This window comes from Pseudorasbora parva, chromosome 18, assembly GCF_024679245.1.
Source record: "Pseudorasbora parva isolate DD20220531a chromosome 18, ASM2467924v1, whole genome shotgun sequence".
Lineage (NCBI taxonomy): Eukaryota > Metazoa > Chordata > Actinopteri > Cypriniformes > Gobionidae > Pseudorasbora > Pseudorasbora parva.
The window spans coordinates 30,325,056-30,341,585 of record NC_090189.1 but is presented as its reverse complement, the minus strand read 5'-3'; the positions used below and the strand labels follow the sequence as shown (position 1 = coordinate 30,341,585).

Sequence of the window (16,530 nt, the reverse complement as noted above, 5' to 3'; positions counted from 1 at the left end):
TTCTTTCATGCAGGTGTAAAACAGTGCAAAGACTACAGTAAATGGCCAACTAGCACGTGTTCAAGCAATATACTGACACAATATACTGGGTTTTCAGACTGTTGTCGAGTGGGAAAGGGTGAGTCGCACAGGGATTTGGCTGCAAATTATATTTCAGTAAAATGAAACCAATCGAAATTGCGATATTGCTTGGTGCAATTTTTCGAAATCCAAAGGCTGTGATTGAATTATTTAAATATATACGTTTCAAATTGAAGAACACATGTGGCTTGTAATTGTTTTTAGGGTCTCCGTGCAATCTTGGTTCATTATTAAGCATCTCAGAGCACATTATTAATGAGATGAAATTCGTTCACTCCAGTCACTGCGCTGTATTCTGCATGAGATTGCATTACACCTGTTAATTTGAATGTTAAAAGTCTATTTCACCTCTGTTGATTCATTTTTGTCGTCATTTGGTTGCCTTTCATAGACGTGGAAGTAAGAGTGTGTTGCTTGCGTTCCCTCGGGTGCATTTGGCTAACTACCAACACATAAGTCTCAGTCTGTAAAAAGTGTTTCACATGCACACACAAAACAAGCCGGAGAGTGTTTTCTGCACTGAACACCGCAGTGAGTTTAACAACACTCACAGCGTACATTACAGTTCATATTCAGACTGCTGCAGTCTCGCCTCCGCTCGCGTCCCATCAACACCTGGGTGATGACGGCGTAAATGACTCACGTCGAACAAAGTTTACAAAGAATGACTGTTTCGTTTTTGGTTACACCCCTACAAACTACAGAGTACAGAAAGAAAGAATGTGTGACTGCATTCTTCTAAAGTCATTTGATAGGTAGAGTCATTATTCAGTTATTCAAAGTCAAATGCAAGACCTAATGATGTTTGATGTCAGTGATGATGCATGAGAAATCTTGTTTGATGGACATTTTGAGAGCTATGGCAAAGAGGGTGATTTATAATTCAGAAAACTTGACATCAGTTACTTTTACAATGCTTTGTCGAGTGGGAAAGGGCGAGTCCTTTGGGTGAGTCCTTTTTTTGTCCTTTTTGGAGGACAACTTTTGCAGCTAGGCCATTTTGTTAAACATCTCCAGGCTGTGAGTCATATGGTTAAGAATGACATTATAGTGAGAAAAGGATGATCACTTTTGAAATAATTTTTTTGGGAGTAAATTCTTCCTGTTAAGTATATTTTAAAAAATGACAGCCTGTGGAAACTTTGTAAGTTGATTTTTTCATTTTAAACAGTCTACAAACCTTCTTCTAACCCTGTCAAAGAGTAGTTTTTGTTTGCGTATTATCTTTGGTCAGGTGAATTGTCAGTCTGGTCTTTGCCCCATGATTATCTTCATTTAAAACTCATGATAAATTATAATTCATTCTTTCTATTTGACTTATCTGACGAAAGATGACCAATCATGGCGATCTCTGTGGTCGCGGCTCCTAAACGCTGATCCTGTCGTACTTTGAGAGAGGTTCAAACAGAAACACTGCCATTGGCACGATCTTTCAACCAAAGATAACCTGCTTTTAATATTCTGACAGTGTCAGAAATTTAGCATGATCATCACACAAGTGTGCTTTCTGCCATGACCTAGGCTATGTCTACTGACTAACCATTTTAAATGCAACATGAAATGATGGATTGATCAACATGACATTGCTTCAATTACAAAAATGGCATGCCAAGTTGGTATCTATTCCCTAGCAATGACTCTGCGTTCATATTCACCTCTTTCGATGATTCCTCTTTTTCAGCGCACATAAAAACCACAATTGGCTATACTATACACCTATACTAACTTGCATCGTAGCCTACGATTTAATAGGTGTCATAATCGTAAAATCTACATAGGTCGTACCCAAGTTTATTAGATTCATGTTGTACATTGTGCACAGGAGCAACTGCACTTTTATTTCCAATACCAAATGAAGGTACATCATTTCATTGTCACATCATCCTACGCTTCCTCACATCTAAAGTTTTATGGAAGACAGCACAAAACAAGTTGACATGAGTATTAACGGTTAATGATGTGCCCTACTCCCAATTTCCTCTTTCTTGTCACCTACCTTTCTCGTATCTAGTTATTATAAACCACAAAGATTGGTCTACAAGTTGGCCCATTGCTTAAATCTGTAGATCGGGGGACACCGTTATTTGTCGGACTCACTGCATTTGGCCAGACAATTGTGTGACTTTGCCTGGCAGATTTGATCAAATATTTGAAACGTATGTTTTATTTGTAGAGAAGCTTTTTTAGACTTAGTTGCCTTCATATATCTTTGGCCATTATAACTTTACCATTCAATCTGGCTTTTCCCTAGTTTTTCCCCCCATGTACTGACAGGTTGATGTACGACAATGTTAACGAAATGGTTTAGTCACGTGATTGCTCAGTAGATTTAACACTAAACAGACCTCTCTGTGCAGTTTTTCACACCGGGCTTCATCTGAACATGTTTAAACCTTGGCAGCATGTTCTCTTCTTTCGGTCCAAAATACATATCATTCGACCAAAATGGACCGGCTTGAGAGTTTAACACCTCCATGTGCAACAATATATGATGTCTGGTGTTTATTTGTGGTTCTCTGTTTTTCGCTGTTTCCCAGCACCAATGTTGTGATGAACTACTCCGAGATCGAGTCCAAGGTTCGAGAAGCCACCAATGATGACCCCTGGGGCCCATCGGGTCAGCTCATGGGTGAGATTGCCAAGTAAGTGCTCAGCCTGCTGGGTGGTAGGGGGGACTACATGTTCACCTCAATCTTCAGGCATTCAATGACTCTACTCTGAATTACCGCAGGGCATTTGTGTAGGACAATTACTCCAGAATTACATTGATCTCATCATTGATAGCTGATGATTTAATTTGCATTGCATCATGGCATATGCTTGTAAGTTCTAGACTTCTGCTGAAACGTGATTTATTACCTCCTCATCTAGGTTTTTTTAATGTAGTGTCTTGCATTAAATTAGTGCGAACGAGTGATTTACAATAAAATAAAAAACAGGATGGATGATTTGGTGGTATTTTAATATACCAAACTTTGTGATGGAAAGCTTAGTACTATCAAACATATTTGCTAGGAATATTGCTTTTGACAAGTTAAAAACACACAAAAACACAAAGCTTTTAATTAGCTAAGCAACTGGGACATTTTCAGATTCACTGCATTTTATATAGAGATTTCACTGAAAGCTTAAAGACATTTTGGCATGATTATCATTTCCACTGATGAATCTCCTGCTGGATAATCAATTAACATTAATAAAAGGTTTAAAAACTTCTAAATTGAGTATCATGGCATTGTAACCCTTCTTATTCACGCTGCAGATCCACATTTATGTACGAGCAGTTCCCTGAAGTTATGAACATGCTTTGGACTAGAATGCTGAAAGACAACAAGAAGAATTGGAGGAGAGTTTACAAGGTACAGTGCACTGCTCGCCTTTCTTAGAATCTTTTGTCTTAAATCCTAGTTTCAGCTTTAAATTAGGCAAAATTACAAAAAAATACTACATTTACACAGTATTTTGGCAAATCCAAATACCACCTGGATAATCATTGGACCATTATATCAGTCTATAGCTAAACTTCGTTCATCGTTTCACACAAAGAAATGTTTGTTCAATTTATGGTTGCACTTCATAAAAAGCCATGATTCATTATAAATAGTCCAGCTAAACCTTTTCAAGTTTAGTAAGTGTTAAGGAATCTTTAAGGTTATCAGCATAATGTCCACGCTTCATTTGTAGCATGTACATGCATGTTGTAGATCCGGTGCAACCATTTTGATTTGTTTTTATTGTGTAAACAAACTAGATTATTTTTTATTTTTTTACTAATTTATTGGATTCATTTTACACCCAAATCCTGCATTTAACTAATTGAATTGCTTGATTTGGGAATATTCCTAATAACTCCCTCTTCCATATGTGCAGGCCTTATTGCTATTAGCGTACCTCATCAGAAACGGCTCAGAGCGGGTGGTCACCAGCGCCAGAGAACATATTTACGACCTGCGTTCTTTGGAAAATTATCATTTTGTAGGTAGGTTTAAATAGGTGAGATGATTTAAAAGGTTAAAGTGCCCCTATTATGCTTTTTTTATATGTTGTTGATTTTGTTATATTGGTAAACAATAGGTTTACATGCATCCATTTAAAAAAAAAAAAAAAAAATTAAATAAACTAAATTTTCTTGTAATATTCACTATATTGCCAAACGTTTTGGGACGCCTGCCTTTACATGACCATGAACTTTAATGACATCCCTTTCTTAATCCGTAGGGAATAGGGATTAATATGGAGTTGTGTTTATGGGAATTTTTGACCAATCTTCTAGAAGCGCATTTGTGAGGTCAGGCATTGATGTTGGATGAGAAGGCCTGGCTCACAGTCTCTGCTGTAATTTATCCCAAAGGTGTTCTATCGGTTGAGGTCAGGACTTTGTGCAGGCCAATCAAGTTCCTCCACATCAAACTTGCTCACCAAACATGTCTTTTACCTTGCTTTGTGCACTGGTGCGCAGCCATGTTGGAATGGGAAGGGCCCATCCCCAAACTGTTCCCACAAAGTTGGGAGCATGAAATTGTCCAAGATGTATTGGTATACTGAAGCATTAAGAGTCCCTTTCACTGAAACTAAGGGGCTAAGCCTAACCTCTGAAAAACAAAAAAACAAAAATAATAATAATCCCCCCTCCAACAAACTTCACACGTGGAACTATGCAGTCAGGCAAGTAAGTTCTTCTGGCAACCGCCAAACCCAGACTCGTCCCCAGGATTGCCAGACAGAGAAGCATGATTGGTCACTTCAGAGAACACGTCTCCACTGCTCTAGAGTCCAGCGGCGGCCTGCTTTACACCACTGCATCTGACACTTTGCATTGCACTTATTGTAAGGCTTGGATGCAGCTGCTCGGCCATGGACATCCATGAAGCTCTCTAAGCACTGTTTTTCTTAAGCTAATCTAAAGGCCACACACAGTTTGGAGGTCTGTAGCTATTGACTCTGCAGGAAGTTTGCGACTTCTATACACAGTGCGCCTCAGCATGTGCGTTTTGATTTTTAATAGGCCTAAGTTGCTGTTGGTCTCAATTCCTTCCAATTTGTTGTTATACCACTAACAGTTGACGTGGTATATTTAATAGTGAGGAAATTTCACAAATGGACTTTTTGCACAGGAGGCAACCTATCACGGTAGCTCCTGAAAGCAACCCATTCTTTCACAAATGCCTAGGTGCTTGATTTTATACAGCTGTGGCCATGGAAGTGATTGGAACACATGAATTCAATGATTTGGTGGGGTAACCCAATACTTTTGGCAATATAGAGTATATAAATCTTTGGAACTTTACAGACCTTTTACATTCACAAACAGCTATATAGCACAGTACATGAAAGGCAATATTCAAAAAAGCATAATAGATATAGAGGCACAAAAGGAATTACTTTCTGACAATCTTTGTTCAAGCATGGTGCAAATGGGCAAATATGAGCTAACTTGTCTTTTGATGCTGTTGCAGAGGGTAATTTGAAATTAAATTTGAGCTCTTTGGCCCGAAAACAGTGCTTTGTTTGTCATAACCTAAATATAGCTTAACACCCAGGTAACATTATCCCAGACGTCAAGCAATGCTGGAAGTAGCCTCGTGGTCTGGGGTTTGCTTTCCAACAGGAACAACTTTAGAGCTTGTTTGTACAAGAGATATGTCAATATTTCATTGTAGAGAAATAATACATGTATTCATAAATTAATTAAATGTGAAAAAGATTAAAGGGGTGGTTGCATGCGATTTTAACCTTTTTAACTTTAGTTAGTGTGTAATGTTGCTGCTTGAGCATAAACAGTATCTGCAAAGTTACAGCGCTGAAATTTTTGCCGATAAATGCCGATTTGGACTACAACTAGCTTCTTTTCCGGGTTAGTGACATCATAAACCCTTGCTATTAACATAAACACTGCCCCCGCGAACACGCAACGAAGTGGGCGAGACCACTCGCAGTCATTAGGGAAGAGAGAGCTATTGCAGGAGGCTAGAGTGTTGCAGACATGCCATCGAAACAATGTTATTTTCACCCCAATTGCACAACTTCTGTGTTCGGCCTTCCTCTGGACACTGGACTTAGGGAGCAATGGTTACAATTTGTGTTTAATTTAGTTCCTGCTGATTACAATGCACATTTAGCCATCTGTGCTGCACATTTCATCGAAGACAGCTTCAAGAATCTTCACCAGTTCAATACTGGATTTGCTCAAGGGCTCATACTGAAAGATGAAGCAGTTCCCACTTTAAAGGCAGAAGCTGGTCTTTATGGGCCTAAACCTATAAGTACATGTCTTTTAAATGTGTAGTTTCTCTGTATGTTTTGGTTGCATCATGACCAACGCGGTTTGGCTACGCTAGGCAGTTAACTAAATTGTTTCATACTTCTCCAACAAATGGCTACAAACACCAACGAACTTGTATGTAATCTCACCCACGATCATCGTTTATTTATTTATGTATTTTTGACGTTTCTGTTAGAAGTGTATTCGGATACTTTAAAACTTTAAACAGAATATGAAATAATAACTAACAACAGTGACACTACAAAAATATTTGAATTACGAAAATGCTTATCATTCACTAATGTCCTTAAAAAGCCATGCGTGCAGAGGTTCTGCTTGATCTTCATTCGGCTATCTGGGTCTGATTCGGGTTCAAATTGGTATGGCAATATTAATGCCATTATTTAATAATAATAATAATAATAATTCATTACATTTATATAGCGCTTTTCTATGTGACTTCAGCCCGTGATGGTAAGGGGCGTGGTGTTTCCGGACAACCTGTGCTTGGCACTTCAGCCAATAAAAATACATGAAACTACATTTGGCCATCTAACCAATCTAAGACCATTGCGTTTTTCAGAGGGATGGCCTTCATAGAAGCAGGAAGCACACGAGCCGTTCAAAGGACAGCGGGGTGGAATAAAGGTCAAATATAAGAAAAATATGCCATTTTAAAAAAGAAGAAGTATTAAGACATGTTATGCTGCGCCCCATGAACACAACCAAGCCTAGAAAAACATCACAGAACCACCCCTTTACATTTTTCTACAAAAATGTTAAAAAGAGAAAAAAGTGCTAAATTCTTCCTGAAGGTGTTACATCTTTATTAAGCTACACTTGTCTGATTAGTGAATGACAAAGAAGTAACATGAATGACAGATCCTGCAGAGCTGTTAGTGTCTGTTTCTTTTTCTTTTTTTGTAGCTATTTAAAGCTTTGCCTTGTTCTAAATATGTTTCAAAGAATCTGTGGCTTTTCAGAAGTTATTCTTCTTAATTTTTCATCATTTTGCACACATTTTCAGTCACCTACTGAGACTATTCATGAACATTAGCACATCAGTAGCATTGGTTAAATTTCAGTATTTAACCCAAAAGATTTGCTTTTACACCATTGTGTTTCTGAATTCGTATTTAGTGCATATTTAATGAGGCAAACAAGAAGAAATCATTTTGCAACCTACTAAGAATTTTGTAAATCTCAATATCAAAGTTCCAAGTGTTCCAGCTGTTCTGGCATTGAAATCAAACTTGTCTACTACTTATTTAATAATTAAACTACATTTGGTTCTTTTTTTCTTTTTCATTTCATTTTTCTTACTGTATCTAATTAAGGTTTGCAAAAACAAACAGCTCCACGTGACTTGACATGTTCTTTCTGTATTGCCAGATGAGAATGGAAAGGACCAGGGCATTAATGTACGGCAGAAGGTGAAAGAAATGGTCGAGTTTGTTCAGGATGATGACCGGTTGCGTGAGGAGAGGAAGAAAGCTAAGAAGAATAAAGACAAATACATTGGAGTATCTTCTGACAGTATGGGAGGCTTCAAACAAAGTAACTGTAAGTGATCAAATGTAGCAAATTTGAGTGTTGCTAAATTTGAAAGTGCATGATTCCTACAACCACTAATGCCACTAAATGGAACTGCCAAAATGAAGACTGTTTATTAAAAGGTTTTTGAGACATTCTTACTGTCTGCCGCTGGTTGAACAAACAGATTGATGTGTCCCTTGTGCTAAAAACGTAATAAATGTTATTTGAGTCATCACTGGGCAGATGGGCATAAAGCTGATGCTTGCATAATTTATGAATTAATATTATGACAGCAACTTGTGCCAGTATGGTGCAAACGCATTGGGGATGGGTATCAAGAACCATTTTAGAACCGGTTCCAAATTTCCAGTGATTTGATGAGAAACATGCTTATCGTATTCATGTGCCCATTTTAATGTGATTTTTGTTTTTAAACCCATTCAAGCTCAAGAAGACGTGTAGTGTTTTCTGTGCTGTTCACACAACCAAAGTGTGCGCGCACAACAACTAATTTTAATGTGATTTTAAAGGGTTATGAATCGGAAGTTTTGAAAAATGCTATAAAAGTAGATGAGGTGTACAAGGGGAGACACTGACAACACACTAACAGCTTCTGATTCAGACCCAGTGTTGCCACGTCTGTGGTGTTCCTACGGAATTGGGCTACTTTTAACCTTGTGTGCTTCAGCACCCCAAAAAACATGCCCCAGATGTACAAATTCAGTGGAGAATTCGGCCGCACAATGGAAAAAATCGCTTTGGCTAGTTTTGTTGCACAGACCTGGCAACCTTGTTCAGAGCATTTTGTTTCGCTGTCATTAAAAGCATCAAAGCTTCCCACAAATGCACGCTGGAAATTACTATTACACAATATACATATACAAATGGTTTCGTAAGATCACCGTAAATTACACAAATACATGGAGTACATATCCTGTGACGGCTATAATTGAATGCACAAATAAATGCACAGCCATTCGCATTTTGTTCTCTGCGTTGAAAATATGAACACATGCTGTTGCATCTTTAATAACTTTTGAGACTTATTTTGCTGCGCTTTTAGAACCCGCTCGATTGGTTAAAGTGCCGTAAAGACCGGCTATTCTTATAGTGTGGACAAATTGCGTTCGGGATCTACTGAAGAGAAGTTGTGCGACACAGAAACACTTAAAAAGCCAAAAAACAAGTTTTTTGATCCATTAATGCATCTCTTACTTGTATGCGGCGATCTCCCTTTTTGAAGTGCCTGTTAATCGTGTGCTGTTGTATTAAGCGAGGTAGAAGAACACATCATGACAGCATCGAATCTTAATCGATAAGCAGAATCAATATCAGAATTGTTCAAATTCAAGCGATATCCAACCCTAAAACACATGCCAAGATAATCTGCTCTGACATAATATAAGTATACTAAGACTGTTCTGCAAACACTTATTATACTTACTAGACAGTAAAGCTAATACATGCATCATTTACAAGTTGCTGGTGCTTTTAGGAGGACTAATAAACAAATAAAGCATGAAATTCCTTTTGGTCCCAGGTCATTTTGAGGCATTTAATCTGTTGAATTTGGGATTGACCCCAAAAGTGAGTTGCTTTGTCTCTCTACTGTAGGCATCCCACAGGGATTTGTTTTAAGCCATCTGAAGTTTTCTCGCGTAGTGTGGCAAAATTCCCCCTGGATTCCCTTCTTCCCACAACTGATCTTTTGATTAGAGCTGTTTTGATTTCAGGGCTATCACTTTTTCAACGTTGCTCACTGTGTCATTTGGTGATGTTTATGATCAGGTTAGAAGAAATAATCAGACCTATGTTTTTTTTGTATTACATGTTTTCTCTTAGAACCATCTCATCAAGTCAAGGTGTCATGTCCCTTGTCATGTCATTAGTGATGTTACTTGTGTGCAATGGCAAAAGATTGCGCTTTGATTTGCTGCTCAGATCTCTCCCTTTATTAGCTGTACTGCAAGTTCAAATTTCCAATTATTGATGGTATTCTAATCGTGGATTTGTTTTTGGTTACGAAAGATAAAAAATAGCACCGGGTCAGAGGGGGTAGACAGCTTGATTTTAAGTTGGTTGAGTTTTTTTATTCAGGTGTATTTTCCATAGTTTTCGAAGTTGGAAATGCATGTATATTAGGGGTGGGACAAAATATCCTTAGGGCAATGTATCGTTGTCGTCCTCCTTGCATTACGAGAATCGATACACCGGCGCCAAAAATTGATCTTTTAATCAATATGATCCCAGTGTTGCTACTTCATGGCTCCTAAAGGTGGCGCTCAACATAAGTGTGGGAAACATGAACATAACTAGCCTAAGAAAAAGAGGTTTTATTAGAGGACACCAGTGTAAATAAAATAGATGCCCCAGCCACGCTTAAGTCCAAAGTCTGGAAAACTGACACTAAACCTTTTCATAGACATTTTGTGTAGATATTGTGATGTATAATATGATTGTCTTGCAATATATTGATTATCGCAGAATTGCTGTATGGTGATATTATTGGTATCGTGTTCCATGTATTGTTTATCGTATCGTGAGTGATTCCCACCCCTATTGATGATAATTCGAATATACTCCCGGGTTTCTACTGATACAAAGCCATAGGCTAAATCGCTGAAGTAACCCTTTAACGTTACATCTTTTGCTCCATTAACAGACAGTTAATCAGAGAAATAAGAAATTTCCAAATTTAGCTTTGTTTACATCTGTTCTGTGCTAGTCACAGTGTCATACTCAGGCTTAGCTAATGCAGGGTAATATGAAGAAACCTTTTTGGACCACACACTCCTATGTTTAATCATCAATCATTTAATTCATTCATGCTTTTGATGCCAGGTTAGATTTACACACTAATTTTCTTTCATGGTCTATGAACCCCCTGAAGTAGCCTTGGCCACCCCATGTATAAATCTCTAGTTCCGCTATGGGTAAGTCATTGTCATCCCAAAATACACTTTCTATTTAAATTAGTCATATTATAGTTTTGCACCTTTTTCATGAAAGTCAGAACTATACATGCCGCAGTTAATGCTGTGCTTTATTGTCCTTTGAAAACAGGCAATAAATGGCTTTCTTCCAAAGTTCATTCCTATCTGAAGCATTAAATATCTTAAATAAATTCAGCACCTAACTAATTCTGTATCAACATTCGCAGCGGGAGAGCGATTTGACCCCGAAGCCAAAAGTAAATGGGAAGAGGACTGGGACAAAAACAAGAGCAGCTTCCCATTCAGTGAAAAATTTGGGGAAATAAGTGACAAAATTGGAAGCACCATTGATGACACCATCAACAAATTCCGCAAGAAGGAGAGAGATGACTCGCCAGATCGTATCAGGTACATTTTACTGAATTTTCAGTCCATATTATTGAAAGCTACAGAGTAAAAAAGCTATGAAATAGAAGTAGAAACCGATCTTTTCTTCTGTATTGTGACGTACACCGATCAGGCATAGCATTATGAGCACTGTCATGCGACGTGAATAACACTGATTATCTCTTCATCACGGCACCTGTTAGTGGGTGGGATATATTTGGCAGCATGTGAACATTTTTTCCTCAAAGTTGATTTTAGAAGCAGGAAAAAAGGGCAAGTGTATGGATTTGAGTGAGTTTGACAAGGGCCAAATTGTGATGGCTAGACGACTGGGTCAGAGTATCTCCAAAACTGCAGCTCTTGTGGGGTTTTCTGACTCTGTCAAATGTGTCAAATCTATCAAAAGTGGTCCAAGGAAGGAGCAGTGGTGAACCGGCGACAGGGTCATGGGCGGCCAAGGCTCATTGATGCATCCGAATGTAAAACAAAAATTATAATTAAAAAAGACAAAGGATGGAGTTTAGGATGGAGACTTAGTCCTATCCTTCATTTGTTGATTGGATAAGGCAGATTGTCTGAATGTGAGCTTGCAAACAATTGTAAGAAATGGGTGGAGTTAGGAGGACTCTGCATACATTACCAGAAAGATGTCTGGATCAAGTGATGGAATTTTAGATTAAGAATTACAAATTGTTTTGTTCACATTAAGATCAAGAAATTCAATTAAGATCATTTAGAAAATAGTGATCTTTCATTTCAAGCTGATTTTAATGCCGATTTTAAAATGTAAATTGTATACCACCTGTAGATAAATGAACAAAGTACTGCCCCATAGTATACATTTTGACTAGCTACTTAATTTGTTTTTGTCTTACTGTTGCATCTTGCTGCAGTGACAATGAGGAAGACAGAGTTTCACGGAACGGTCGTCCTGCAAAATCGGAGTTTAAAGATGATGAAGACTCTGTAACAACCAAGAGCGTCCAGATCACAGAGAATACCGATACAATCACCTCCACCAACACCACCACCACCTCCGCACGCAAACGCAGCGGAGTCCCGTCCAAAACCGTCGACCTGGGCGCAGCTGCTCATTACACTGGCGGCAAAAGCAGTCCCGATGCTGACAACAACCAGGTAAAATACTGCCTTCCAAATTCATTCTGCTGTAAATGCATAGTGGATAAATTCATAATGAAACGGAAGACTCTGGTGCTAAAACCTTTTAAGTTGTTTAAAGCCGTTTTAAAATGGCCAGGTTAACACTTGTCAGTTCCACAATCTAAGGCTACATTCACACTGTCGATACAAATCCAATCGTTTTGTATGAGATTGGAATCTGATCTAAAAGACTGACTGTAAACTCTTTGTAATAACTGTTTTGATTGGGCTCCTCCTTCCGAGATATCTGAATTGGTTTCTGGGGCGTTGATGATGTGTTCGTATTCCTACGTTTTATGAGGCAGAAGCGTAGGAGGCATAGGAAAAATCGGGTACATATAGCAGATAGTGGGGAATTATTTACTCGGTGTATATTACGATGCTGATGAATTATGTGTTTCTCCATTGACGTTCTATGATGTTCAAAGCGTTTCTAAGGATACTGATACAGAAGGCAGCTGTCTGACTCTGAGATGTTGAAAGGGAACACATTATTAGCTGTTTGAAAACGTAATCAACCAAAGGGCTAATCATATTATGTGTCTGACGTTGAAATATTTGATTAATTATAAAATGCATTACCATTCTGATACATCGAATTGTAGACAGACAACCCTGTATAATTCACTCGTCCGCTTCTTCTGAATTAAGTTTCTGGTTCAAACATATATGGCTGAATTAAAATAATATTTCCACGTGCCATTGTGTAGCGTTGAGTTTACTACAGTGAAGTTGACCAAGTAGATCAGGTATTCTGAGCGCGTGTGATTGAGTGAAGGTGGCGACTTATTAGCATTTTCATGGATCCATGGATTTTTAAAGAAGATTTTGAGAGATAAAATTATTGACAGCAGGGGGACTTTAACCATTTCTTCTTTTCATTAATAATAATGGTAATAATGTTTAAATATTGTGAAATAAACATTAATTTATCATCCATAATTTTAAGCAAGTAGGATTTCTTATAGGTTGAATTATTTATAATATATTTCTGTTATTGACTTATTTACATTATTTTTTATTTGATGTATTTACATTAGCAATTAATAATAGTAATAATAACAATAATAATACAATTTCTGTAATTAACTTGAAAATGTTCAAATGAGAGAAATTATTTAAAATGTATAAAATTATTTGAAATATATTGGTGTTATATTGGCCATTGGGCATCTTATTTTATAAATATTTATTCGTATGGGCAATAATAATAATAACAATAATTATTAAATATTGTAAAATAAGCAGTAATTTAATTACCATAATTTTAAGAATGTATATTTTACCATAGGTTGAATAATTTATATTACATTGCTATTAACTTTATTTGCATTAGCAATAATATTAATAATAATACTTGCTTTAATAACTTTCGAAATGCTCAAAGGAGAGACTTTTTTGTGTGTAATTTATTAGTGATATTTTGGCCATCTTATTCTATAAATATTTATCTTTATTGGCAATAATAATAATAATAATAATGTTTAAATATTGTGAAATAAGCATTCATTTCCATAATTTTAAGCATGTATTTTTTCACATAGGTTAATTATTTATATTATATTGCTGTTTTTAACTTTATTTGCATTAGCATTTAAAAAAGTATTATTGTAACGTATTGGTGTTATATTGGCCATCTTATTTTATAAATATTTTTTAGTATTGGCCATAATAATAATAATAACTCCGTAGATAGATTGCAAAATCTAAACAAAAATACATTAATGCACCTATACAGTCCTCTCTGTAATAGTGGTTATGGTTGCAAAAGGAATCCTGTGCTGCCTTCATGTGGTAGAAGTGAAATATGGCATGCTTTATTCTACTTTCAGGCATCAGGGAGTCAGTCATCCAGCATAGGGTTTGCAGACCTGTTGATGGTGGACTCTGGCTCTGGTCAACCAGTGTCTTCAGGTAAGACCCTGATCAGCTTCATTTTCACATTTAAAATGTTTTTATTTTATTTTATTTTTTACTATAAGCATCACTATTACTATTGGCCATGCATAGGGTTAGGGGTTTCAACACCACTCACAAACCGATATATATATATATATATATATATATATATATATATATATATATATATATATATATATATATATATATATATATATATATATATACCTGTGTACCTTTTATTACTTGGTATTTTTTTAGCCCTATTTCCTCCACACAGAGACTTAAATCTCAAAGAGAAACTTTTTTTCTGAAAAGTTGATGTAGCCCTACTCATGGAAGAAGTTCTTGAGAGATGAATCAGAGGCATCTAAGTGCCCCAGATGGGTGTGAGTTGTGTGTGTGGGAGAGAATGAACGAATAGGAGATGGGTGCACAGATGCCGCTGTCCCTCCGTATCCTGTCACCAGCCCAACAGCTGTGCTGTGTCCGTTGGCATCAGTCAGGAGGTCACAAGCTTTTCAACCAGGTTGTGACAGCCTAACGGTGTTGTATGTGGATGGACGCGTGTGTTTGCCTGTGCATCTGAGTTTGTCACGCATCCAGACCGGTTGTTACTATTCTGCATGGTCATGATAGAAAAAACATCAGACTTCATTATTTAGATATACATTGTGAATCGTGAATTTCTTCTATCGTGATGAGTATATTTTGCATTAAGGTATTACTTTTATTCAGCAAGGATTCATTAATTCCTTAATGTCAAAATAAAGCCTTAATTACTGTTTGTATCCCTAAGTAAGATAAAAAAGTATATATTTTCAGTCCAGTATTAATATTTTTTATTTATTTAGTTTTTATAATAACAAAAACTATTATTTTGTTATAGTAATAGTAATATAACAACTTTTCTTTAAAAAAATTCTTTAGAAAAAGAAAAGAAAATACTTTTACTGTATATCTCTGATGAGCAGAGTGATTTAGTTTGTTTGCAATGAAGACGATGGAAGTGGTCTTAACTTTTTAAGGTGGTATTAAAATGGAAGCGCTGATATCTACAGATACTCTGAATTGATGAATAGTGACAGTAAAGACGTTTATAATGTGACAGAAAGAATCTTTAAAATAAATGCTGGCTTTTTGAAAACTATTCATCAAAGAATCATGAAAAAATGTATCCTAGTTTACTCAAAAATAATAAGCAGCACAACTGTTTTCAACATTGATAATAAGATATGTCTCTCTTATGATTTCATATTATGATTTCTGAAGGATCATGTGACACTGAAGACTGGAGGAATAATGATGAAAATTCAGCTTTGCATATTTGTAATAATTTCACATTTAATCTCCAAATTAATGTAGAAACATTTTAAATAGTTTTTCAATGTAATCTTTTATGAAAGAAGTTCAGTATCACTGAGACCAATACTGCTCCAGATATGTCTATTAAATGTATTTATTTTTCTTCTCAATTTTAGCCATTAATTATAGGCATTCAGCATTACAGTATAATTTAAAGCTATCAATTTTAACATATTAGGCTTTATAAAATATAACAACCTTTTATTTAAAGCTGCAGTCCGTAACTTTTTCCACTCTAGTGGTTAATAAACAGAACTGTATGCGTCTTGCGGAAGAACATTGCAGCCGGAGCTACTTCTCTCTGTGTATGGCGAATCACGCAGGGACTGAGCTCCTCCGCAGCGGTACGTACCAGTCTGGCCTGAAATAGTCCCAATATAAACACTTATTATACGTGTACCATAATGATTCAAGGTAAGACAAAAACACTGTTTGGAAAATGTATTCATGTTGGACATTCTCATTATAAAAAATTTGTAAATCTTGCACACAAAAAAAGTTACGGACAGCAGCTTTAAGTGAACTTAAAACAATCTTCACATAAACCCATTATAATAAATGACACATTTACCTGTGTATTTCATATGAGGGCTCAATTTTTTCTCTTGGCCCTGTCAGACCAGTTCAGTTTTTTAATTGTCATGGCCATATGCACAAAGTTATTGTTTCCATTGTTTTTGACATATGAAACCGTGTAAATGTGCTTTATTCAATTTCTGCATCCTACCTATTAGACCTACCTGAAAATCTTAGTTATTAAACACTTTACAGACATCACATGCATAAATTAAAGGAAGTGTATGTACGATTGTGGCCAAAACTGGTACTGTAGTCACTTTCAAATGACTGTAGAGCGGTGTATCCCCTCTCCACTGACTCGAGGTTGCCAGATAGGCTGCCGGATCA

The 16,530-nt window shown here is 36.6% G+C and overlaps 1 protein-coding gene across 2 annotated transcripts in view; it reads left to right on the top strand.

The window, feature by feature from the left end:
- Positions 1-16,530, top strand: part of clint1b (clathrin interactor 1b) — a 48,048-nt gene that overhangs the window by 17,081 nt on the left and 14,437 nt on the right. For both annotated transcript variants that reach the window (XM_067422985.1, XM_067422983.1), the window contains exons 2-8: positions 2,619-2,723; positions 3,344-3,440; positions 3,952-4,060; positions 7,736-7,906; positions 11,040-11,220; positions 12,093-12,336; positions 14,193-14,274. In XM_067422985.1, the coding sequence (XP_067279086.1) occupies positions 2,619-2,723; positions 3,344-3,440; positions 3,952-4,060; positions 7,736-7,906; positions 11,040-11,220; positions 12,093-12,336; positions 14,193-14,274 (989 nt within the window). The remainder of the gene's footprint in view (positions 1-2,618; positions 2,724-3,343; positions 3,441-3,951; positions 4,061-7,735; positions 7,907-11,039; positions 11,221-12,092; positions 12,337-14,192; positions 14,275-16,530) is intronic.